Source organism: Hyla sarda, unplaced genomic scaffold (genome assembly GCF_029499605.1).
Source record: "Hyla sarda isolate aHylSar1 unplaced genomic scaffold, aHylSar1.hap1 scaffold_1079, whole genome shotgun sequence".
Lineage (NCBI taxonomy): Eukaryota > Metazoa > Chordata > Amphibia > Anura > Hylidae > Hyla > Hyla sarda.
Window position 1 is genome coordinate 60,001 of NW_026607699.1, and position 26,362 is coordinate 86,362.

The window sequence follows — 26,362 nt, forward strand, 5'->3', positions numbered from 1 at the left end:
AGAAATGAGGTGGAAAAAAGGTGAAAAATGTATTGCATTATCCCAGTGTACAAAGGAAGCGACGTTTCAGCGACCTCTCGTCGCCGTTCTCAAGCTCAACTGAATAGATCCCTGTGCAGTCATATATGTGCAGTTAATTACATAATTGCTTAATGTAATAATGAACATACAGTACATAAATATATACAAATTGTACATACATATAAACAAATGTGATTTTATACCAACAGACAACATGTCCGTATCATATTAAAGTGCAATAGTGATCTCATAATAACCCCGTGTGTTTAGGTTGTGTTTCTCCTAGGTGTGCATAACCGTGCCGTTGTGTTCCATAATTCTTTACTTCTTATTCACATTGATAAGTACAGTATTGCACTTACCCAGCAGAGCACCATAATCCACGTGTCATAATTGCCGGAGCGTGGGTACTAACTTAGTGCGCAGATGCGCATAGTCAACCAATCGAGTAAGGACTTCCTCGTGTTGAGTGTAACCAATGGAGAAAAAGAGAATTCGCGCATGCGTGCTGGAGTTGAGAAGTAACTTGCGCCATCTTGCTTCAGGGAAAAATTGCCCAAACCTTCATCTCAGGTACTTCTCTTTGTAAAAGCGTCATGGGTGTCTCATGTTCACTTAATAGGGTTTGTTTGCAGACTGAGCTGGCATGGCTCTTCCTCATCATGATCGCTGCAGATGTGGGGTTCACATATATCGGACCAACATGTCTCCATGCCGGACGTCACATGCGAATCCTGGACGTATAGACGTCAGTCAAAGACTGGCTCCATCCTCCAGATATCACCCACATATTTCAGCAGATAGACAGTTGCATGATGAAGCAGTATACAAAGTGTTAAATAGAGATCCTAGAGCATCTATCGCTTCTCGAATTCTGGAGACAATTAACAATGGTCACAAAGAGGGTCTGATTGATGACAATCTCAGAAAATACTTGATTGTTGAATATCCCATTACTCCCATGCTTTACCTATTACCAAAATTGCACAAAGACAGAGAAACTCCACCCGGGAGGCCTATAGTCTCCGGGCGAGAGTCTATAACCTCACATATTTCCATTTTTTTGGATAAATTATTGCGCATTTATGCCATTAATGCTAAATCCTACATAAAAGACACCTCTGATTTTCTGTCAAAAATTCGAGATATTGTCATCTCTGAACAGACCTCTCTAGTGACCTTGGATGTCTCCAGCCTATATACCTCAATTAACCATGAGAGAGGTATACATGCCGTCGAAAATGCACTAATTTTGTCTGATTTCCCGCCAGAAAAGATAGACTTCATTGTCACTTTACTTAAGATTGTTCTAGAATGCAATTATTTCCTCTTTAATGATGTCGTTTACATGCAGTTAAGGGGAACTGCAATGGGCAGTAACGTGGCGCCCACATACGCCAACATTTTTGTGGTGTATTTGGAGGAGGAATTCGTGTATGTATCGCCCCACTTCAGCCATGTGCTGAAGTGGTGGCGATACATAGACGACGTCTTCATGCTGTGGACTGGTACACAACAGGAGCTAGAATTGTTTCATCATTACCTAAACAACATGGAGGCTGACATAACCTTTACCATGACTTCTTCAAACACCAGCGTTAATTTTCTGGACGTGACAGTTACGAAAGAGGGTGATATACTTACCACAGACTTATATTACAAGCCAACCGACTGTAATACCCTACTGAGATTTGACAGTGGCCATCCTAGAGCCATGGTAAGATCACTACCATTTAGTCAAATGCTACGGGCGGAACGAATTACTGACAATGACTCTAAATTAGAACTAGCTTTACACAAAATGACTATTGACTTCAGACGGAGACGGTATCCATCTAAACTAATAGAGGAACATAAGAATCGAATCAGACAATGCAGACGTGAGAAAAATAGCCCTGTTAGTGATATACAAGTAGATGACGAAGTGACAACATTGGATAAACAGAAACATACCAACAAGAATATACGTATCCCTTTTATTACTACATACAGCGAGTCCTCACATGCAGTCTCCTCCATCATACGCAAGCATTGGCACTTACTTCGCGACTGTCATATACAAGTGGAAGAGTTCAGTGATTTTCCACTGATGTCCTTCCGCAGACCACCTAATTTGAGGGATAAGGTAGTAAAAACTGACATCTCTGAACAGCCTAAGGCACAACAACGTTACCTTACTGTGAAAAGCAAAGGTAGCTTTCCATGTTGCAATTGTGTAAACTGTGAATACATGGTTAAGGGCCCTAGCTTCACTCATCCACATACCAGCCGCAAATATGACATTCATTTCTATTTAAATTGCAATTCAGATCATGTAGTGTACATTCTTTGGTGTCCGTGTCAGAAGTTATATGTGGGAGAGACGAGTCTTGATTGTAAGACTCGTCTCAACCAACATCGGTACACCATCAGAAAAAAGAGACTGGATCTCCCAGTCTCTAAACATTTCTCAGAGGCCAATCATAAAGAACGTGATCTCAGATTCATGATTTTAGATCACATTCCACCAATGAAACATGGTGGGGATCGTGTCACACTTTTGAAGAAACGAGAACTCAAATGGATTTTTACATTGGGATCCATGAAACCAGGGGGTCTCAATGCAGAATTTAAGTCTACGGCAAAGATGTGTACTAGGTAGTGCCCTATCTGTAGCCCCTTTATTTTGTTACATGTACTCTGGATATATTGTATTTCTGTTTGATCCTTATACTTGTTTTTATGTTTTGTTACAGATAACAAACAATTGTACTGCTGCCACCAACAGAGCAACCACCACGTCATATAAGCAAAAAGGAGCCTCTTTTTTTATTTCTTTTTTATTATCTGAATTTCATGGAAACCTGTCTTGCATGCAGGAGTTTTGTCTATCTGTGTCAATCAGGGTTGTCTAATTTGTTCCACAGGGTGCAGACTATCCCCATTTAATCTGCTGAAATATGTGGGTGAGATCTGGAGGATGGAGCCAGTCTTTGACTGACGTCTATACGTCCAGGATTCGCATGTGACGTCCGGCATGGAGACATGTTGGTCCGATATATGTGAACCCCACATCTGCAGCGATCATGATGAGGAAGAGCCATGCCAGCTCAGTCTGCAAACAAACCCTATTAAGTGAACATGAGACACCCATGACGCTTTTACAAAGAGAAGTACCTGAGATGAAGGTTTGGGCAATTTTTCCCTGAAGCAAGATGGCGCAAGTTACTTCTCAACTCCAGCACGCATGCGCAAATTCTCTTTTTCTCCATTGGTTACACTCAACACGAGGAAGTCCTTACTCGATTGGTTGACTATGCGCATCTGCGCACTAAGTTAGTACCCACGCTCCGGCAATTATGACACGTGGATTATGGTGCTCTGCTGGGTAAGTGCAATACTGTACTTATCAATGTGAATAAGAAGTAAAGAATTATGGAACACAACGGCACGGTTATGCACACCTAGGAGAAACACAACCTAAACACACGGGGTTATTATGAGATCACTATTGCACTTTAATATGATACGAACATGTTGTCTGTTGGTATAAAATCACATTTGTTTATATGTATGTACAATTTGTATATATTTATGTACTGTATGTTCATTATTACATTAAGCAATTATGTAATTAACTGCACATATATGACTGCACAGGGATCTATTCAGTTGAGCTTGAGAACGGCGACGAGAGGTCGCTGAAACGTCGCTTCCTTTGTACACTGGGATAATGCAATACATTTTTCACCTTTTTTCCACCTCATTTCTGTGTGCTGCTGGTCTCTTGTTTTTCTCTAGTACATATGAACCTCTCACCAAGGTACACACCCAGCGTGCACCATTGCATCGTTTTTCTCAAATTTATTGTGCTGCTCTTCTGGAATTTTTATATATATATATATATATATATATATATATATGCTTACTAAAATAATGGCCACTCACTAACTCACTCCCCCCTTCCATCGTGTTTGATACAATGTGTATAAGATGGCACTTCCAGAGAGACTACACTCAAGATGATAAGACCACGTGCTGGATGAGGAATGCCTACAGAAGAAATCAATCACAAGGACAGCCGTTCATGTGTCACAGACTATATAAACCCTTGTAATTCTTTTACATACGGGAAGTATCATTTGCTGAACTGTGTGTGTGTCAGTGTGATTTACTTCTCTTGTGCCTTTGCTGATCCTGATACCTAATTAGGAAGGGGGCAGATACTCATCTGATACCAGGTCTGGTTACGATCCATTTCAAGGCCATCGGAGAAGTAGAGGTCATGTGACCCCTCCGGAGAGTCCCTTATAGCGCTGCAGCCGCTCACCCTCCATGTTTTCTTCTGTCTGCAGATCTTTCTGGGGGGCAGCATTCTGAGCGGAGGTCCGGTGACTGTGTTGGAGGACAAAGAGCTGAAATGTCAGCCTGATCCAGTGACGGTAAAGGTGAGCGACCTGCAGACCCCTGACCCCTCTTATCACCACGGCAACCATCTATCATCTCCTGTTCTGTGTATCTTATAGGGTCGGAGGGTCTCTGGGGGTCCTCAGATGATCCAGCTCAGCCTAGACGGGAAAAGGCTCTATGTGACCACGTCTCTATACAGCACCTGGGACAAACAGTTCTACCCTGACATGATCCGGTAAGAGACGCACGTGTCCGCTCCAGGTATGTCCGTTCCGGGTATGACCTTGCCAATGGAGCATCCACTGCCAGCAGCGTGGATCTGGATGTGTGAGCATGACCTCAGGATGTGTCCATCCGTCTGATCTGTGTCCCCTCCGTGTCTCCCCCACAGGGACGGCTCCGTCATGCTGCAGATTGATGTGGACACAGACAACGGAGGCCTCCAGCTGAACCCCGACTTCATGGTGGATTTTGGGAAGGAGCCGGATGGTCCGGCCTTGGCTCATGAGTGTCGCTATCCAGGGGGTGATTGCAGCTCCGACATCTGGATATAGGGGGCGTCATCACCCCCAGTCCCCCAAAACCCCATCTGCTCTGTATGACTCCATCCCCCTTTACACATCTTACCTTCTAATGTAATTGTACTACTACCCCCAGCATGCTGCCTGCTGGTCTCTTCATACACTTGTCCTCACAGGTTATGTGCTATCTTTCAATGATTATTGAGATTTCAGAATAAAATTTCCCATAATTGTCCTGAATCCGGGTGGTAAAGATGGGTCAAGGATGTGACATTCAACAGGTCACTGGTGATACCACAGATCACAGAACAAGTCACTGGCGATACCACAGATTGCACAACAGGTCACTGGTGATACCACAGATCACACAACAGATCACTGGTGATACCACAGATCACACAACAGGTCACTGGTGATACCACAGATCACACAACAGGTCACTGGCGATACCACAGATCACACAACAGGTCACTGGTGATACCACAGATCACACAATAGGTCACTGGCGATACCACAGATCACACGACAGGTCACTGGTGATATCACAGATCACACAACAGGTCACTGGTGATACCACAGATCACACAATAGGTCACTGGCGATACCACAGATCACACAATAGGTCACTGGCGATACCACAGATCACACGACAGGTCACTGGTGATATCACAGATCACACAACAGGTCACTGGTGATACCACAGATCACACAACAGGTCACTGGCGATACCACAGATCACACAATAGGTCACTGGCGATACCACAGATCACACAATAGGTCACTGGCGATACCACAGATCACACAACAGGTCACTGGCGATACCACAGATCCCACAACAGGTCACTGGCTAAACCACAGATTACACAACAGGTCACTGGTGATACCACAGATCGCACAACAGGTCACTGGTGATATCACAGATCGCACAACAGGTCACTGGTGATACCACAGATCACACTACAGGTCACTGGTGATACCACAGATCACACAACAGGTCACTGGTGATATCACAGATCACACAACAGGTCACTGGTGATATCACAGATCGCACAACAGGTCACTGGTGATACCACAGATCACACGACAGGTCACTGGTGATACCACAGATCACACAATAGGTCACTGGTGATATCACAGATCACACAACAGGTCACTGGTGATATCACAGATCACACATCAGGTCACTGGTGATACCACAGATCGCACAACAGGTCACTGGTGATACCACAGATCACACTACAGGTCACTGGTGATACCACAGATCACACAACAGGTCACTGGTGATACCACAGATCACACAATAGGTCACTGGTGATACCACAGATCGCACAATAGGTCACTGGTGATACCACAGATCGCACAACAGGTCACTGGTGATACCACAGATCACACAACAGGTCACTGGTGATACCACAGATCACACAACACGTCACTGGTGATACCACAGATCACACAACAGGTCACTGGTGATACCACAGATCACACAACAGGTCACTGGTGATATCACAGATCGCACAACAGGTCACTGATGATACCACAGATCGCACAACAGGTCACTGGTGATACCACAGATCACACAACAGGTCACTGGTGATACCACAGATCACACAACACGTCACTGGTGATACCACAGATCACACAACACGTCACTGGCGATACCACAGATCACACAACAGGTCACTGGTGATACCACAGATCACACAACAAGTCACTGGCGATACCACAGATTGCACAACAGGTCACTGGTGATACCACAGATCACACAACAGGTCACTGGTGATACCACAGATCACACAACAGGTCACTGGTGATATCACAGATCACACATCAGGTCACTGGTGATACCACAGATCACACAACAGGTCACTGGTGATACCACAGATCACACTACAGGTCACAGGTGATACCACAGATCACACAACAGGTCACTGGTGATACCACAGATCACACTACAGGTCACTGGTGATATCACAGATCACACAACAGGTCACTGGTGATACCACAGATCACACAACAGGTCACTGGTAATACCACAGATCACACTACAGGTCACTGGTGATACCACAGATCACACAACAGGTCACTGGTGATACCACAGATCACACAACACGTCACTGGTGATACCACAGATCACACAACAGGTCACTGGTGATATCACAGATCACACAACAGGTCACTGGTGATACCGCAGATCACACTACAGGTCACTGGTGATACCACAGATCACACAACAGGTCACTGGTGATACCACAGATCACACTACAGGTCACTGGTGATACCACAGATCACACAACAGGTCACTGGTGATACCGCAGATCACACGACAGGTCACTGGTGATACCGCAGATCACACGACAGGTCACTGGTGATACCACAGATCACACAACAGGTCACTGGTGCCGACTAAACTATAAAACTATAGACAACAGCGCAAAAAATGCGCTCATACATATTCGTATATGGAAAAATAAAAGTTATAGGGTCAGACAACAACAATTTTAATCATACTTATTCGTGTACAAAAAGTTATAATTTTCAAAAGTAATAAAACCTATATAAATTTGGTATCGTAACCGTATGAACCTACAGAATAAAGATAACTACTAATAAGTGCACTGGGTAGAAACGGAAGCCCCCAAAATTAGCAAAATTGCATTTTTAAGTTTTTTATTATTGTCTTTTTTGGTTTTCATTGTAGATTTTGTGGTACGAATGAATGTCGTCATTATAAAGTACAATGGGTGGCGCAAAAAATAAAGCATCACATGGGTCTGTGGGGGGGGGGGAATTTAAAGCGTTATGGATATATGAAGATGAGGGGGGGGGGGAACGAAAGTATAAAAACAATGGGAGAGATTTATCAAAGGAAGAGGGGTGCAGTTACCCATAGCAACCAGAGTGCTTCTTTTATTTTTAGCGAGACCAATGAAAAATGAAAGAAAAAATCTGATTGGTTGCTATGGGCAACTGCACCACTCTTCCTCTGCACAGGTTTTGATAAATCTTCCCTTATGTCCTTAAAGGGGTACTCTGCTGCTAGACATCTTATCCCCTATCCAAACGATAGGGAATAAGATGTTTGATTGCGGGGGTCCGGCTGCTGGGGCCCCCCACGATCACCCGCAGCACCGGCGTTCTAAACAATCGCTGGGTTCTGTCACGGCAACGCCCCTCGTGGTGTCATGCCACGCCCCCTCGATTCATGTCTATGGGGGGGGTGTCAGTTGACACGCCCTCTCCCATAGACATGAATGTTGTGGGTGTGACATCACGAGGGGGCTTGGCCATAATGCCACAGCCTCCTGCTCCGATCGTGCTGAACAAAATGTTTAGAACGCTGGAGTACCCCTTTAAGAGGTTAAGGTATAGATATTATATAGCAGTGGTCCCCAATCTGTTGACCGCCAGATGTTGCAAAACTACAACTCACAGCATGCCCGGACAGCCGTTGGCATGTTGGGAGTTGTAGTTTTGCAACATCTGCAGGTGCACAGTTTGAAGACCCCTGTATATCAAACATCCCCATTAGAATTCCATACAGATGTCATGTAGTGCGGAGCGCCCCCGATCCTCTCACAATACAGTGGGTGCGGCTGGAGGATGGGCGACTCAGTGTTTACATCTTGGTTTTCCGCTCCCCCCACCCTTTCTCTTTAGTGGGGGAGAAGGAAGAGGCGGCAGCACCGGACTTGTTCCTGGTGAGGGGTTTGGTTGATCCAGCTGACTAGTATACAGGTAGGATCCAACTACACGGAGCGATGTCATCCGGGGCGACCCGACACATAGAGACGACACCAGGCGGCGCAGTCTGGTAACTGTTTACGAGTCTAGAAAGGGCAGCGTTTACCTCTGGGTCGTCTCCATATCTAGGCCTCCCTATCCCTGAGAACACTGCGTTATGCAATGAAACATGTTGGAGGGACTAGGATAGTGATTTATTGTGTGTTCTTGGTCCAGACTGTGACCATGAGTATATAAATTATCTATAGGGATGGGGTCATATAGGAAAGAGGTTACCCGAGCCATCCTCCTATACATTCTATATGGCTATATGCTTCCTATAACCAGTGCCCGGTAACAGTTTTGTTTGCCCAGATATTTTGGGGTGCACTCGTATATCACGTTTCCTACCTTGTACATTGGTCGCTATATCGAGAGGTTATTTACATTCCTCAAGCCTCCGAGTCTGAAGACCCTGCAAGTTTCTAAGATCCATGTCTTCTGCAGGGGGCGCCTAGCCCACAGTGTACAGCCGATCCTTACAGTATATACCACGTGAGTGTCCATTGAGTTCCCCATAGCTGTGGGGCCCCTCCACTGATAAAGGAGCCCAGATGTGAGGAGAAGTTACTGTAGATCAATGATCCCCAAACTGTGGCCCTCCAGTTGTTGAGGAATGACAACCCCCAGAATTCCTTGACACAAATTGGAGGTCACTGCTGTGGACGATGTAGAGAAAGAAACATGGCGCCCCCTGGCTGGAGATTATAGGGGAGAGGGCTCCCTGATACATGGGGCTGGCACGTGACAGGTCTGTTTGTGTCAGCTCTGACTTCCCTGGACTTTACCCTGTGTGTGAGAGATTGTAGGTAACCAGTCCGCACCTGTCCCTCTTCTGTCCTTCCAATAGATTATGTGAAGAAGAAGGCGAGTCCCCGTCCAGAGGAGAAGAGACCACAGCCTGGCGAGACCTGACCTGAAAGAGACTCGACCGAGAGAGAGACCTGACCCGAGAGAGAGACCTGACCCGAGAGAGAGACCTGACCCGAGAGATAGACCTGACCTGAGAGAGACCTGACCCGAGAGAGAGACCTGACCCGAGAGATAGACCTGACCTGAGAGAGACCTGACCCAAGAGAGAGACCTGACCCAAGAGAGAGACCTGACCCGAGAGAGAGACCTGACCAGAGAGAGACCTGACCCGAGAGAGAGACCTGACCCAAGAGAGAGCCCTGACCCGAGAGAGAGCCCTGAACCGAGAGAGAGACCTGACCTGAGAGAGACCTGACCCAAGAGAGAGACCTGACCCAAGAGAGAGACCTGACCAGAGAGAGAAACCTGATCCGAGAGAGAGACCTGACCTGAGAGAGACCTGACCTGAGAGAGAGACCTGACCCGAGAGAGAGACCTGACCCGAGAGAGACCTGATCCGAGAGAGAGAGACCTGACCTGAGAGAGAGACCTGACCCGAGAGAGAGACCTGACCCGAGAGAGAGACCTGACCCGAGAGAGAGACCTGACCCGAGAGAGAGACCTGACCCGAGAGAGAGACCTGACCCGAGAGAGAGCCCTGAACCGAGAGAGAGACCTGAACCGAGAGAGAGACCTGACCCGAGATAGAGACCTGACCCGAGAGAGAGACCTGAACCAAGAGAGAGACCTGACCCGAGAGAGAGACCTGACCCAAGAGAGAGACCTGACCCGAGAGAGAGACCTGACCAGAGAGAGAAACCTGATCCGAGAGAGAGACCTGACCTGAGAGACCTGACCTGAGAGAGAGACCTGACCCGAGAGAGAGACCTGACCTGAGAGAGAGACCTGACCCAAGAGAGAGAGACCTGACCCGAGAGAGAGACCTGACCCGAGAGAGAGACCTGACCTGAGAGAGAGACCTGAACCGAGAGAGAGACCTGACCCGAGAGAGAGACCTGACCTGAGAGAGACCTGACCCAAGAGAGAGACCTGACCCAAGAGAGAGACCTGACCAGAGAGAGAAACCTGATCCGAGAGAGAGACCTGACCTGAGAGAGACCTGACCTGAGAGAGAGACCTGACCCGAGAGAGAGACCTGACCCGAGAGAGACCTGATCCGAGAGAGACCTGACCTGAGAGAGAGACCTGACCCGAGAGAGAGACCTGACCCGAGAGAGAGACCTGACCCGAGAGAGACCTGATCCGAGAGAGACCTGACCTGAGAGAGAGACCTGACCCGAGATAGAGACCTGACCCGAGAGAGACCTGATCCGAGAGAGACCTGACCTGAGAGAGAGACCTGACCCGAGAGAGAGACCTGACCCGAGAGAGAGACCTGACCCGAGAGAGACCTGATCCGAGAGAGACCTGACCTGAGAGAGAGACCTGACCCGAGATAGAGACCTGACCCGAGAGAGAGACCTGAACCAAGAGAGAGACCTGACCCGAGAGAGAGACCTGACCCAAGAGAGAGACCTGACCCGAGAGAGAGACCTGACCACAGAGAGAAACCTGATCCGAGAGAGAGACCTGACCTGAGAGACCTGACCTGAGAGAGAGACCTGACCCGAGAGAGAGACCTGACCTGAGAGAGAGACCTGACCCAAGAGAGAGAGACCTGACCCGAGAGAGAGACCTGACCCGAGAGAGAGACCTGACCCAAGAGAGAGACCTGACCTGAGTGAGACCTGACCCAAGAGAGAGACCTGACCCAAGAGAGAGACCTGACCCAAGAGAGAGACCTGACCCGAGAGAGAGACCTGACCCAAGAGAGAGACCTGACCTGAGAGAGACCTGACCCGAGAGAGAGACCTGACCTGAGAGAGACCTGACCCAAGAGAGAGACCTGACCCAAGAGAGAGACCTGACCCAAAGAGAGCCCTGAACCGAGAGAGAGACCTGAACCTAGATAGAGACCTGAACCGAGAGGGACCTGACTCAAGAGAGAGACCTGAACCGTGAGAGAGACCTGAACCGAGAGAGAGACCTGAACCGAGAGAGAGACCTGACCCGAGAGGGAGCCCTGACCCGAGAGAGAGACCTGACCCGAGAGGGAGCCCTGACCCGGAGAGACCTGCACCATGGGTGAGTCCTGTGTCGTCCTCTTCTACCATCTGTGGAGGCCGCTCATTGGTCAGATCCGCTGTGGTGTGCGCAGGCGGTGGAGACTGGGGGAGATTTATAAAAACCCGTCCAGAGCAAAAGTTGCTGAGTTGCCCATAGCAACCAATCAGATCGCTGCTTTCATTTTGAAAACAATTTTTCCTCTAGACAGGTTTTGATAAATCTCCCCCTTGGAGCCGTCTCACAGAGAAGCATAATCTCTCTATAGGGGGTATATAGCAGTAGTATACGTCCTGTGCTCCTATATGGCGGTATATAGCAGTAGTATATGTCCTGTGCTCCTATATGGGGTATATAGCAGTAGTATATGTCCTGTGCTCCTATATGGTTGTATATAGCAGTAGTATATGTCCTGTGCTCCTATATGGTTGTATATAGCAGTAGTATATGTCCTGTGCTCCTATAGTGGGGTATATAGCAGTAGTATATGTCCTGTGCTCCTATATGGCGGTATATAACAGTAGTCTATGTCCTGTGCTCCTATATGGGGTATATAGCAGTAGTATATGTCCTGTTCTCCTATATGGTGGTATATAGTAGTAGTATATGTCCTGTGCTCCTATATGGTGGTATATAGCAGTAGTCTATGTCCTGTTCTCCTATATGGTGGTATATAGTAGTAGTATATGTCCTGTGCTCCTATATGGGGTATATAGCAGTAGTATATGTCCTGTTCTCCTATATGGTGGTATATAGTAGTAGTATATGTCCTGTGCTCCTATATGGGGTATATAGCAGTAGTCTATGTCCTGTGCTCCTATATGGTGGTATTTAGCAGTAGTATATGTCCTGTGCTCCTATATGGTGGTATATAGCAGTAGTCTATGTCATGTGCTCCTATATGGTGGTATATAGCAGTAGTATATGTCCTGTGCTCCTATATGGTGGTATATAGCAGTAGTATATGTCCTGTGCTCCTATATGGTGGTATATAGCAGTAGTCTATGTCCTGTTCTCCTATATGGTGGTATATAGTAGTAGTATATGTCCTGTGCTCCTATATGGGGTATATAGCAGTAGTCTATGTCCTGTGCTCCTATATGGTGGTATTTAGCAGTAGTATATGTCCTGTGCTCCTATATGGTGGTATATAGCAGTAGTCTATGTCATGTGCTCCTATATGGGGGTATATAGCAGTAGTATATGTCCTGTGCTCCTATATGGTGGTATATAGCAGTAGTATATATCCTGTACTCCTATATGGTGGTATATAGCAGTAGTCTATGTTCTGTGCTCCTATATGGTGGTATATAGCAGTAGTCTATGTCCTGTGCTCCTATATGGGGGTATATAGCAGTAGTATATGTCCTGTGCTCCTATATGGTGGTATATAGCAGTAGTCAATGTCCTGTGCTCCTATATGGTGTTATATAGCAGTAGTATATATCCTGTGCTCATATATGGTGGTATATAGCAGTAGTATATGTCCTGTGCTCCTATATGGTGGTATATAGCAGTAGTATATGTCCTGTGCTCATATATGGTGGTATATAGCAGTAGTCTATGTCCTGTGCTCCTATATGGGGGTATATAGCAGTAGTATATGTCCTGTGCTCCTATATGGTGGTATATAGCAGTAGTCTATGTCCTGTGCTCCTATATGGTGGTATATAGCAGTAGTATATGTCCTGTGCTCCTATATGGTGGTATATAGCAGTAGTATATGTCCTGTGCTCCTATATGGGGGTATATAGCAGTAGTCTATGTCCTGTGCTCCTATATGATAGTATATAGCAGTAGTCTATGTCCTGTGCTCCTATATGATGGTATATAGCAGTAGTCTATGTCCTGTGCTCCTATATGGAGGTATATAGCAGTAGTATATGTCCTGTGCTCCTATATGGTGGTATATAGCAGTAGTATATGTCCTGTACTCCTATATGGTGGTATATAGCAGTAGTATATGTCCTGTGCTCCTATATGGTGGTATATAGCAGTAGTCTATGTCCTGTGCTCCTATATGGTGGTATATAGCAGTAATATATGTCCTGTGTTCCTATATGAGGGTATATAGCAGTAGTATATGTCCTGTGCTCCTATATGGTGGTATATAGCAGTAGTGTATGTCCTGTACTCCTATATGGTGGTATATAGCAGTAGTCTATGTCCTGTACTCCTATATGGTGGTATATAGCAGTAGTCTATGTCCTGTGCTCCTATATGGTGGTAAATAGCAGTAGTATATGTCCTGTGCTCCTATATGGTGGTATATAGCAGTAGTATATGTCCTGTGCTCCTATATGGTGGTATATAGCAGTAGTCTATGTCGTGTGCTCCTATATGGTGGTATATAGCAGTAGTCTATGTCCTGTGCTCCTATATGGGGTATATAGCAGTAGTATATATCCTGTGCTCCCATATGGGGTATATAGCAGTAGTATATATCCTGTGCTCCCATATGGGGTATATAGCAGTAGTATATATCCTGTGCTCCTATGTGGTGGTATATAGCAGTAGTATATGTCCTGTGCTCCTATATGGTGGTATATAGCAGTAGTATATGTCCTGTGCTCCTATATGGGGTATATAACAGTAGTATATGTCCTGTACTCCTATATGGTGGTATATAGCAGTAGTCTATGTCCTGTGCTCCTATATGGTGGTATATAGCAGTAGTCTATGTCCTGTGCTCCTATATGGTGGTATATAGCAGTAGTCTATGTCGTGTGCTCCTATATGGTGGTATATAGCAGTAGTCCATGTCCTGTGCTCCTATGTGGTGGTATATAGCAGTAGTCTATGTCCTGTACTCCTATATGGTGGTATATAGCAGTAGTATATGTCCTGTGCTCCTATATGGTGGTATATAGCAGTAGTCTATGTCCTGTGCTCCTATATGGTGTTATATAGCAGTAGTATATATCCTGTGCTCCTATATGGTGGTATATAGCAGTAGTATATGTCCTGTGCTCCTATATGGTGGTATATAGCAGTAGTCTATGTCCTGTTCTCCTATATGGGGTATATAGCAGTAGTGTATGTCCTGTGCTCTTATATGGTTGTATATAGCAGTAGTATATGTCCTGTGCTCCTATATGGTGGTATATAGCAGTAGTCTATGTCCTCTGCTCCTATATGGGGGTATATAGCAGTAGTCTATGTCCTGTGCTCCTATATGGTGGTACATAGCAGTAGTCTATGTCCTGTGCTCCTATATGGTGGTATATAGCAGTAGTATATATCCTGTGCTCCTATATGGCAGTATATAGCAGTAGTATATGTCCTGTGCTCCTATATGGTGGTATATAGCAGTAGTATATATCCTGTGCTCCTATATGGTGGTATATAGCAGTAGTCTATGCCCTGTTCTCCTATATGGTGGTATATAGTAGTAGTATATGTCCTGTGCTCCTATATGGGGATATATAGCAGTAGTCCATGTCCTGTGCTCCTATATGGTGGTATATAGCAGTAGTATATGTCCTGTGCTCCTATATGGCGGTATATAGCAGTAGTATATGTCCTGTGCTCCTATATGGTGGTATATAGCAGTAGTATATATCCTGTGCTCCTATATGGTGGTATATAGCAGTAGTCTATGCCCTGTTCTCCTATATGGTGGTATATAGTAGTAGTATATGTCCTGTGCTCCTATATGGTGAAATATAGCAGTAGTCCATGTCCTGTGCTCCTATATGGTGGTATATAGCAGTAGTATATGTCCTGTGCTCCTATATGGCGGTATATAGCAGTAGTATATGTCCTGTGCTCCTATATGGTGGTATATAGCAGTAGTATATATCCTGTGCTCCTATATGGTGGTATATAGCAGTAGTCTATGCCCTGTTCTCCTATATGGTGGTATATAGTAATAGTATATATCCTGTGCTCCTATATGGTGATATATAGCAGTAGTCCATGTCCTGTGCTCCTATATGGTGGTATATAGCAGTAGTATATGTCCTGTGCTCCTATATGGGGTATATAGCAGTAGTATATGTCCTGTGCTCCTATATGGTGGTATATAGCAGTAGTATATGTCCTGTGCTCCTATATGGTGGTATATAGCAGTAGTATATGTCCTGTGCTCCTATATGGGGTATATAGCAGTAGTCCATGTTGTGTGCTCCTATATGGGGTATATAGCAGTAGTATATGTTCTGTGCTCCTATATGGTGGTATATAGCAGTAGTCTATGTCCTGTGCTCCTATATGGTGGTATATAGCAGTAGTATATGTCCTGTGCTCCTATATGGTGGTATATAGCAGTAGTCTATGTCCTGTGCTCCTATATGGTGGTATATAGCAGTAGTATATGTCCTGTGCTCCTATATGGTGGTATATAGCAGTAGTCTATGTCCTGTGCTCCTATATGGTGGTATATAGCAGTAGTCCATGTGGTGTGCTCCTATATGGTGGTATATAGCAGTAGTCTATGTCCTGTGCTCCTATATGGTGGTATATAGCAGTAGTATATGTCCTCTGCTCCTATATGGTGGTATATAGCAGTAGTATATGTCCTGTGCTCCTATATGGGGGTATATAGCAGTAGTATATATCCTGTGCTCCTATATGGTGGTATATAGCAGTAGTCTATGTCCTGTGCTCCTATATGGTGGTAAATAGCAGTAGTATATGTCCTGTGCTCCTATATGGTGGTATATAGCAGTAGTGTATGTCCTGTGCTCCTATATGGTGGTATATAGCAGTAGTCTATGTCCTGTGCTCCTATATGGGGGTATATAGCAGTAGTATATGTCCTGTGCTCCTATATGGTGGTATATAGCAGTAGTCTATGTCGTGTGCTCCTATATGGTGGTATATAGCAGTAGTCTATGTCCTGTGCTCCTATATGGGGTATATAGCAGTAGTATATATCCTGTGCTCCCATATGGTGGTATATAGCAGTAGTCCATGTCCTGTGCTCCTATGTGGTGGTATATAGCAGTAGTCTATGTCCTGTACTCCTATATGGTGGTATATAGCAGTAGTATATGTCCTGTGCTCCTATATGGTGGTATATAGCAGTAGTATATGTCCTGTGCTCCTATATGGTGTTATATAGCAGTAGTATATATCCTGTGCTCCTATATGGTGGTATATAGCAGTAGTCCATGTCCTGTGCTCCTATATGGTGGTATATAGCAGTAGTCTATGTCCTGTACTCCTATATGGTGGTATATAGCAGTAGTATATGTCCTGTGCTCCTATATGGTGGTATATAGCAGTAGTCTATGTCCTGTGCTCCTATATGGTGTTATATAGCAGTAGTATATATCCTGTGCTCCTATATGGTGGTATATAGCAGTAGTCTATGTCCTGTGCTCCTATATGGTGGTATATAGCAGTAGTAATATATCCTGTGCTCCTATATGGTGGTATATAGCAGTAGTCTATGTCCTGTTCTCCTATATGGTGGTATATAGCAGTAGTCTATGTCCTGTTCTCCTATATGGGGTATATAGCAGTAGTATATGTCCTGTGCTCCTATATGGTGGTATATAGCAGTAGTATATGTCCTGTACTCTTATATGGTTGTATATAGCAGTAGTAATATATCCTGTGCTCCTATATGGTGGTATATAGCAGTAGTATATGTCCTGTGCTCCTATATGGTGGTATATAGCAGTAGTCTATGTCCTCTGCTCCTATATGGGGGTATATAGCAGTAGTCTATGTCCTGTGCTCCTATATGGTGGTATATAGCAGTAGTATATGTCCTGTGCTCCTATATGGTGGTATATAGCAGTAGTATATATCCTGTGCTCCTATATGGTGGTATATAGCAGTAGTCTATGCCCTGTTCTCCTATATGGTGGTATATAGTAGTAGTATATGTCCTGTGCTCCTATATGGTGATATATAGCAGTAGTCCATGTCCTGTGCTCCTATATGGTGGTATATAGCAGTAGTATATGTCCTGTGCTCCTATATGGCGGTATATAGCAGTAGTATATGTCCTGTGCTCCTATATGTTGGTATATAGCAGTAGTATATATCCTGTGCTCCTATATGGTGGTATATAGCAGTAGTCTATGCCCTGTTCTCCTATATGGTGGTATATAGCAGTAGTATATGTCCTGTGCTCCTATATGTTGGTATATAGCAGTAGTATATGTCCTGTGCTCCTATATGGTGGTATATAGCAGTAGTATATATCCTGTGCTCCTATATTGTGGTATACAGCAGTAGTCTATGCCCTGTTCTCCTATATGGTGGTATATAGTAGTAGTATATGTCCTGTGCTCCTATATGGTGATATATAGCAGTAGTCCATGTCCTGTGCTCCTATATGGTGGTATATAGCAGTAGTATATGTCCTGTGCTCCTATATGGGGTATATAGCAGTAGTATATGTCCTGTGCTCCTATATGGTGGTATATAGCAGTAGTATATGTCCTGTGCTCCTATATGGTGGTATATAGCAGTAGTATATGTCCTGTGCTCCTATATGGTGGTAAATAGCAGTAGTCTATGTCCTGTGCTCCTATATGGTGGTATATAGCAGTAGTATATGTCCTGTGCTCCTATATGGTGGTATATAGCAGTAGTCTATGTCCTGAGCTCCTATATGGTGGTATATAGCAGTAGTCTATGTCCTGTGCTCCTATATGGTGGTATATAGCAGTAGTCTATGTCCTGTGCTCCTATATGGTGGTATATAGCAGTAGTATATGTCCTGTTCTCCTATATGGTGGTATATAGCAGTAGTTTATGTCCTGTTCTCATATATGGTGGTATATAGCAGTAGTCTATGTCCTGTGCTCCTATATGGGGTATATAGCAGTAGTCCATGTTGTGTGCTCCTATATGGGGTATATAGCAGTAGTATATGTCCTGTGCTCCTATATGGTGGTATATAGCAGTAGTCTATGTCCTGTGCTCCTATATGGTGGTATATAGCAGTAGTCTATGTCCTGTGCTCCTATATGGTGGTATATAGCAGTAGTCTATGTCCTGTGCTCCTATATGGTGGTATATAGCAGTAGTCTATGTCCTGTGCTCCTATATGGTGGTATATAGCAGTAGTCTATGCCCTGTTCTCCTATATGGTGGTATATAGCAGTAGTATATGTCCTGTGCTCCTATATGGTGTTATATAGCAGTAGTATATATCCTGTGCTCCTATATGGTGGTATATAGCAGTAGTATATATCCTGTGATCCTATATGGTGGTATATAGCAGTAGTATATGTCCTGTGCTCCTATATGGGGTATATAGCAGTAGTATATGTCCTGTTCTCCTATATGGTGGTATATAGTAGTAGTATATGTCCTGTGCTCCTATATGGGGTATATAGCAGTACTCTATGTCCTGTGCTCCTATATGGTGGTTGTCACGATGCCGGCTGGCAGGTAGTGGACCCTCTGTGCCAGAGAGGGATTGGCGTGGACCGTGCTAGTGGACCGGTTCTAAGCCACTACTGGTTTTCACCAGAGCCCGCCGCAAAGCGGGATGGTCTTGCTGCGGCGGTAGTGACCAGGTCGTATCCACTAGCAACGGCTCACCTCTCTGGCTGCTGAAGATAGGCGCGGTACAAGGGAGTAGGCAGAAGCAAGGTCGGACGTAGCAGAAGGTCGGGGCAGGCAGCAAGGATCGTAGTCAGGGGCAACGGCAGAAGGTCTGGAAACACAGGCAAGGAACACACAAGGAAACGCTTTCACTGGCACAATGGCAACAAGATCCGGCAAGGGAGTGCAAGGGAAGTGAGGTAATATAGGGAAGTGCACAGGTGAAAACCCTAATTGGAACCACTGCGCCAATCAGCGGCGCAGTGGCCCTTTAAATCGCAGAGACCCGGCGCGCGCGCGCCCTAGGGAGCGGGGCCGCGCGCGCCGGGACAGAACAGACGGGGAGCGAGTCAGGTAGGGGAGCCGGGGTGCGCATCGCGAGCGGGCGCTACCCGCATCGCGAATCGCATCCCGGCTGGCAGCAGGATCGCAGCGCCCCGGGTCAGAGGACGTGACCGGAGCGCTGCAGCGGAGGGAGTGAAGCGAGCGCTCCGGGGAGGAGCGGGGACCCGGAGCGCTCGGCGTAACAGTACCCCCCCCCTTGGGTCTCCCCCTCTTCTTGGAGCCTGAGAACCTGAGGAGCAGACTTTTGTCAAGGATGTTGTCCTCAGGTTCCCAGGATCTCTCTTCAGGACCACAACCCTCCCAGTCTACTAAAAAAAAAATTTTCCCTCTGACCTTTTTGGCAGCCAAAATTTCCTTGACCGAGAAGACGTCCGAGGAGCCGGAAACAGGAGTGGGAGGAACAGATTTGGGAGAAAAACGGTTGAGGATGAGTGGTTTGAGAAGAGAGACGTGAAAGGCATTAGGGATACGAAGAGAAGGAGGAAGAAGAAGTTTATAAGAGACAGGATTAATTTGACACAAAATTTTGAAAGGACCAAGATAGCGTGGTCCCAACTTGTAGCTAGGGACACGGAAGCGGACATATTTAGCGGAGAGCCATACCTTGTCTCCAGGGGAAAAAACGGGGGGAGCTCTTCTTTTCTTATCCGCGAACCTCTTCATGCGTGAAGAAGCCTGTAAGAGAGAATTTTGGGTCTCTCTCCATATAATGGAAAGGTCACGAGAAATTTCATCCACAGCGGGCAGACCAGAGGGCAAGGGGGTAGGGAGGGGGGGAAGAGGGTGACGGCCGTACACCACGAAAAATGGGGATTTGGAGGAAGATTCAGAGACCCTGAAGTTATACGAGAATTCGGCCCATGGAAGGAGATCTGCCCAGTCATCCTGGCGGGAGGAAACAAAATGTCGCAAATAATCACCCAGGATCTGGTTAATTCTTTCTACTTGTCCATTGGACTGGGGATGATATGCAGAGGAAAAATTTAATTTAATCTTGAGTTGTTTACAGAGAGCTCTCCAGAATTTAGACACGAATTGGACCCCTCTATCCGAGACAATCTGCGTAGGCAACCCGTGAAGACGAAAAATGTGTACAAAAAATTGTTTAGCCAACTGAGGCGCAGAAGGAAGACCAGGAAGAGGGATGAAATGTGCCATTTTGGAGAATCGATCAACGACCACCCAAATAACGGTGTTGCCACGGGAAGGGGGTAAATCAGTAATAAAATCCATACCAATCAGAGACCAAGGCTGTTCGGGGACAGGCAGAGGATGAAGAAAACCAGCGGGCTTCTGGCGAGGAGTCTTATCCCGGGCACAGATAGTGCAGGCTCGCACAAAGTCCCCAACATCCGTCTCCAGAGTCGGCCACCAATAGAAGCGGGAGATGAGTTGCACAGATTTCTTGATGCCCGCATGACCTGCGAGATGGGAGGAGTGACCCCATTTGAGGATTCCGAGGCGTTGGCGTGGAGAAACAAAGGTCTTTCCTGGAGGAGTCTGCCTGATGGAGGCAGGAGAAGTGGAGATCAGGCAGTCAGGTGGAATGATGTGTTGCGGAGGGAGATCAACTTCTGAGGCATCCGAGGAACGAGAGAGAGCATCGGCCCTAATGTTCTTATCGGCAGGACGAAAGTGAATCTCAAAATTAAATCGGGCAAAGAACAGAGACCACCGGGCCTGGCGAGGATTCAGCCGTTGGGCCGACTGGAGGTAGGAGAGGTTCTTGTGGTCGGTGTAGATAATAACAGGAAATCTTGATCCCTCCAGCAGATGCCTCCATTCCTCAAGTGCTAATTTAATGGCTAGAAGCTCTCGATCCCCGATGGAGTAGTTCCTCTCCGCTGGAGAGAAGGTCCTAGAGAAAAAACCACAAGTGACAGCATGCCCGGAAGAATTTTTTTGTAGAAGAACAGCTCCAGCTCCTACTGAGGAGGCATCAACCTCCAATAGGAAGGGTTTGGAAGGGTCAGGTCTGGAGAGCACGGGAGCCGAAGAAAAGGCAGACTTGAGTCGTTTAAAGGAGTCTTCTGCTTGAGGAGGCCAGGACTTGGGATCAGCATTTTTTTTGGTTAAAGCCACGATAGGAGCCACAATGGTAGAAAAATGTGGAATAAATTGCCTGTAATAATTGGCGAACCCCAAAAAGCGTTGGATAGCACGGAGTCCGGAGGGGCGTGGCCAATTTAAGACGGCAGAGAGTTTGTCTGGATCCATCTGTAGTCCCTGGCCAGAGACCAAATATCCTAGAAAAGGAAGAGATTGGCATTCAAACAGACATTTCTCAATTTTGGCATAGAGTTGGTTGTCACGAAGTCTCTGAAGAACCATACGGACATGCTGGCGGTGTTCTTCTAGATTGGCAGAAAAAATTAGGATATCGTCCAGATATACCACAACACAGGAGTATAACAGATCACGAAAAATTTCATTGACAAAGTCTTGGAAGACGGCAGGGGCATTGCACAGTCCAAAGGGCATGACCAGATACTCAAAGTGTCCATCTCTGGTGTTAAATGCCGTTTTCCACTCGTCCCCCTCTCTGATGCGGATGAGGTTATAGGCGCCTCTTAAGTCCAATTTAGTGAAGATGTGGGCACCTTGGAGGCGATCAAAGAGTTCAGAGATGAGGGGTAAGGGGTAGCGGTTCTTAACCGTGATTTTATTAAGACCGCGGTAGTCAATGCAAGGACGTAGGGAGCCATCTTTTTTGGACACAAAGAAAAATCCGGCTCCGGCAGGAGAGGAGGATTTACGGATAAAGCCCTTTTTTAGATTCTCCTGGACGTATTCGGACATGGCAAGAGTCTCTGGGGCAGAGAGAGGATAAATTCTGCCCCGGGGTGGAGTAGTACCCGGGAGGAGGTCGATAGGGCAATCATAAGGCCTGTGAGGAGGTAGAGTCTCAGCTTGTTTTTTGCAGAAAACATCCGCGAAGTCCATATAGGCCTTAGGGAGACCGGTTACTGGAGGAACCACAGAGTTACGGCAAGGGTTACTGGGAACCGGTTTTAGACAGTTCTTGGAACAAGAGGACCCCCAACTCTTGATCTCCCCAGTGGACCAATCCAGGGTTGGGGAATGAAGTTGAAGCCAGGGAAGTCCAAGGAGAATCTCCGAGGTGCAATTGGGGAGGACCAAAAGTTCAATCCTCTCATGATGAGATCCGATGCTCATAAGAAGGGGCTCCGTGCGGAAACGTATGGTACAGTCCAATCTTTCATTATTTACACAATTGATGTAGAGGGGTCTGGCGAGACTGGTCACTGGGATGTTGAACCTGTTGACGAGAGAGGCCAAAATAAAATTTCCTGCAGATCCAGAGTCCAAGAAGGCCACTGTAGAGAAGGAGAAGGCAGAGGCAGACATCCGCACAGGCACAGTAAGACGTGGAGAAGCAGAGTAGACATCAAGGACTGTCTCACCTTTGTGCGGAGTCAGCGTACGTCTTTCCAGGCGGGGAGGACGGATAGGACAATCCCTCAGGAAGTGTTCGGTACTAGCACAGTACAGGCAGAGGTTCTCCATACGGCGTCGTGTCCTCTCTTGAGGTGTCAGGCGAGACCGGTCGACCTGCATAGCCTCCACGGCGGGAGGCACATGAACAGATTGCAGGGGACCAGAGGAGAGAGGAGCCGAGGAGACGAAACGCCTCGTGCGAACAGAGTCCATATCTTGGCGGAGTTCCTGACGCCTTTCAGAAAAACGCATGTCAATGCGAGTGGCTAGGTGAATAAGTTCATGTAGATTAGCAGGAATTTCTCGTGCGGCCAGAACATCTTTAATGTTGCTGGATAGGCCTTTTTTGAAGGTCGCGCAGAGGGCCTCATTATTCCAGGACAATTCTGAAGCAAGTGTACGGAATTGTACGGCATACTCGCCAACGGAAGAATTACCCTGGACCAGGTTCAACAGGGCAGTCTCAGCAGAAGAGGCTCGGGCAGGTTCCTCAAAGACACTTCGGATTTCCGAGAAGAAGGAGTGTACAGAGGCAGTGACGGGGTCATTGCGGTCCCAGAGCGGTGTGGCCCATGACAGGGCTTTTCCGGACAGAAGACTGACTACGAAAGCCACCTTAGACCTTTCAGTGGGAAACAGGTCCGACATCATCTCCAGATGCAGGGAACATTGGGAAAGAAAGCCACGGCAAAACTTAGAGTCCCCATCAAATTTATCCGGCAAGGATAAGCGTATCCCAGGAGCGGCCACTCGCTGCGGAGGAGGTGCAGGAGCTGGCGGAGGAGATGACTGCTGAAGCTGTGGTAGCAACTGTTGTAGCATAACGGTCAGTTGAGACAGCTGTTGGCCTTGTTGCGCTATCTGTTGTGACTGCTGGGCGACCACCGTGGTGAGGTCAGCGACAACTGGCAGAGGAACTTCAGCGGGATCCATGGCCGGATCTACTGTCACGATGCCGGCTGGCAGGTAGTGGACCCTCTGTGCCAGAGAGGGATTGGCGTGGACCGTGCTAGTGGACCGGTTCTAAGCCACTACTGGTTTTCACCAGAGCCCGCCGCAAAGCGGGATGGTCTTGCTGCGGCGGTAGTGACCAGGTCGTATCCACTAGCAACGGCTCACCTCTCTGGCTGCTGAAGATAGGCGCGGTACAAGGGAGTAGGCAAAAGCAAGGTCGGACGTAGCAGAAGGTCGGGGCAGGCAGCAAGGATCGTAGTCAGGGGCAACGGCAGAAGGTCTGGAAACACAGGCAAGGAACACACAAGGAACGCTTTCACTGGCACTAAGGCAACAAGATCCGGCAAGGGAGTGCAAGGGAAGTGAGGTAATATAGGGAAGTGCACAAGTGAAAACCCTAATTGGAACCACTGCGCCAATCAGCGGCGCAGTGGCCCTTTAAATCGCAGAGACCCGGCGCGCGCGCGCCCTAGGGAGCGGGGCCGCGCGCGCCGGGACAGAACAGACGGGGAGCGAGTCAGGTAGGGGAGCCGGGGTGCGCATCGCGAGCGGGCGCTACCCGCATCGCGAATCGCATCCCGGCTGGCAGCAGGATCGCAGCGCCCCGGGTCAGAGGACGTGACCGGAGCGCTGCAGCGGAGGGAGTGAAGCGAGCGCTCCGGGGAGGAGCGGGGACCCGGAGCGCTCGGCGTAACAGTGGTATTTAGCAGTAGTATATGTCCTGTGCTCCTATATGGTGGTATATAGCAGTAGTATATGTCCTGTACTCCTATATGGTGGTATATAGCAGTAGTCTATGTCATGTGCTCCTATATGGGGGTATATAGCAGTAGTATATGTCCTGTGCTCCTATATGGTGGTATATAGCAGTAGTATATATCCTGTATTCCTATATGGTGGTATATAGCAGTAGTCTATGTTCTGTGCTCCTATATGGTGGTATATAGCAGTAGTATATGTCCTGTGCTCCTATATGGTGGTATATAGCAGTAGTATATGTCCTGTGCTCATATATGGTGGTATATAGCAGTAGTCTATGTCCTGTGCTCCTATATGAGGGTATATAGCAGTAGTATATATCCTGTGCTCCTATATGGTGGTATATAGCAGTAGTCCATGTGGTGTGCTCCTATATGGTGGTATATAGCAGTAGTCTATGTCCTGTGCTCCTATATGGTGGTATATAGCAGTAGTATATGTCCTGTGCTCCTATATGGTGGTATATAGCAGTAGTATATGTCCTGTGCTCCTATATGGGGGTATATAGCAGTAGTCTATGTCCTGTGCTCCTATATGATGGTATATAGCAGTAGTCTATGTCCTGTGCTCCTATATGATGGTATATAGCAGTAGTCTATGTCCTGTGCTCCTATATGGAGGTATATAGCAGTAGTATATGTCCTGTGCTCCTATATGGTGGTATATAGCAGTAGTATATGTCCTGTACTCCTATATGGTGGTATATAGCAGTAGTATATGTCCTGTGCTCCTATATGGTGGTATATAGCAGTAGTCTATGTCCTGTGCTCCTATATGGTGGTATATAGCAGTAATATATGTCCTGTGTTCCTATATGAGGGTATATAGCAGTAGTATATGTCCTGTGCTCCTATATGGTGGTATATAGCAGTAGTGTATGTCCTGTACTCCTATATGGTGGTATATAGCAGTAGTCTATGTCCTGTACTCCTATATGGTGGTATATAGCAGTAGTCTATGTCCTGTGCTCCTATATGGTGGTAAATAGCAGTAGTATATGTCCTGTGCTCCTATATGGTGGTATATAGCAGTAGTATATGTCCTGTGCTCCTATATGGTGGTATATAGCAGTAGTCTATGTCGTGTGCTCCTATATGGTGGTATATAGCAGTAGTCTATGTCCTGTGCTCCTATATGGGGTATATAGCAGTAGTATATATCCTGTGCTCCCATATGGGGTATATAGCAGTAGTATATATCCTGTGCTCCCATATGGGGTATATAGCAGTAGTATATATCCTGTGCTCCTATGTGGTGGTATATAGCAGTAGTATATGTCCTGTACTCCTATATGGTGGTATATAGCAGTAGTCTATGTCCTGTGCTCCTATATGGTGGTATATAGCAGTAGTCTATGTCGTGTGCTCCTATATGGTGGTATATAGCAGTAGTCCATGTCCTGTGCTCCTATGTGGTGGTATATAGCAGTAGTCTATGTCCTGTACTCCTATATGGTGGTATATAGCAGTAGTATATGTCCTGTGCTCCTATATGGTGGTATATAGCAGTAGTCTATGTCCTGTGCTCCTATATGGTGTTATATAGCAGTAGTATATATCCTGTGCTCCTATATGGTGGTATATAGCAGTAGTATATGTCCTGTGCTCCTATATGGTGGTATATAGCAGTAGTCTATGTCCTGTTCT

General features: G+C 46.4%; 3 protein-coding genes across 6 annotated transcripts in view; 2 read left to right on the top strand and 1 right to left on the bottom strand.

Moving 5' to 3' along the window:
* Positions 1 to 5,187, top strand: part of LOC130300437 (methanethiol oxidase-like) — a 51,168-nt gene extending 45,981 nt beyond the window's left edge. For all 3 annotated transcript variants that reach the window (XM_056551540.1, XM_056551541.1, XM_056551542.1), the window contains 3 exons: positions 4,356 to 4,448; positions 4,527 to 4,645; positions 4,802 to 5,187. In XM_056551540.1, coding sequence (XP_056407515.1) covers positions 4,356 to 4,448; positions 4,527 to 4,645; positions 4,802 to 4,964 — 375 coding nt within the window. In that variant the 3' untranslated portion in view covers positions 4,965 to 5,187. The remainder of the gene's footprint in view (positions 1 to 4,355; positions 4,449 to 4,526; positions 4,646 to 4,801) is intronic.
* Positions 1 to 11,708, bottom strand: part of LOC130300438 (uncharacterized) — a 47,518-nt gene extending 35,810 nt beyond the window's left edge. The window contains exon 1 of the mRNA XM_056551543.1: positions 10,868 to 11,708. Coding sequence (XP_056407518.1) covers positions 10,868 to 11,706 — 839 coding nt within the window. The 5' untranslated portion in view covers positions 11,707 to 11,708. The remainder of the gene's footprint in view (positions 1 to 10,867) is intronic.
* Positions 11,569 to 26,362, top strand: part of LOC130300436 (methanethiol oxidase-like) — a 35,690-nt gene continuing 20,896 nt past the window's right edge. For both annotated transcript variants that reach the window (XM_056551538.1, XM_056551539.1), the window contains exon 1: positions 11,569 to 11,708. In XM_056551538.1, the coding sequence (XP_056407513.1) occupies positions 11,705 to 11,708 (4 nt within the window). In that variant the 5' untranslated portion in view covers positions 11,569 to 11,704. The remainder of the gene's footprint in view (positions 11,709 to 26,362) is intronic.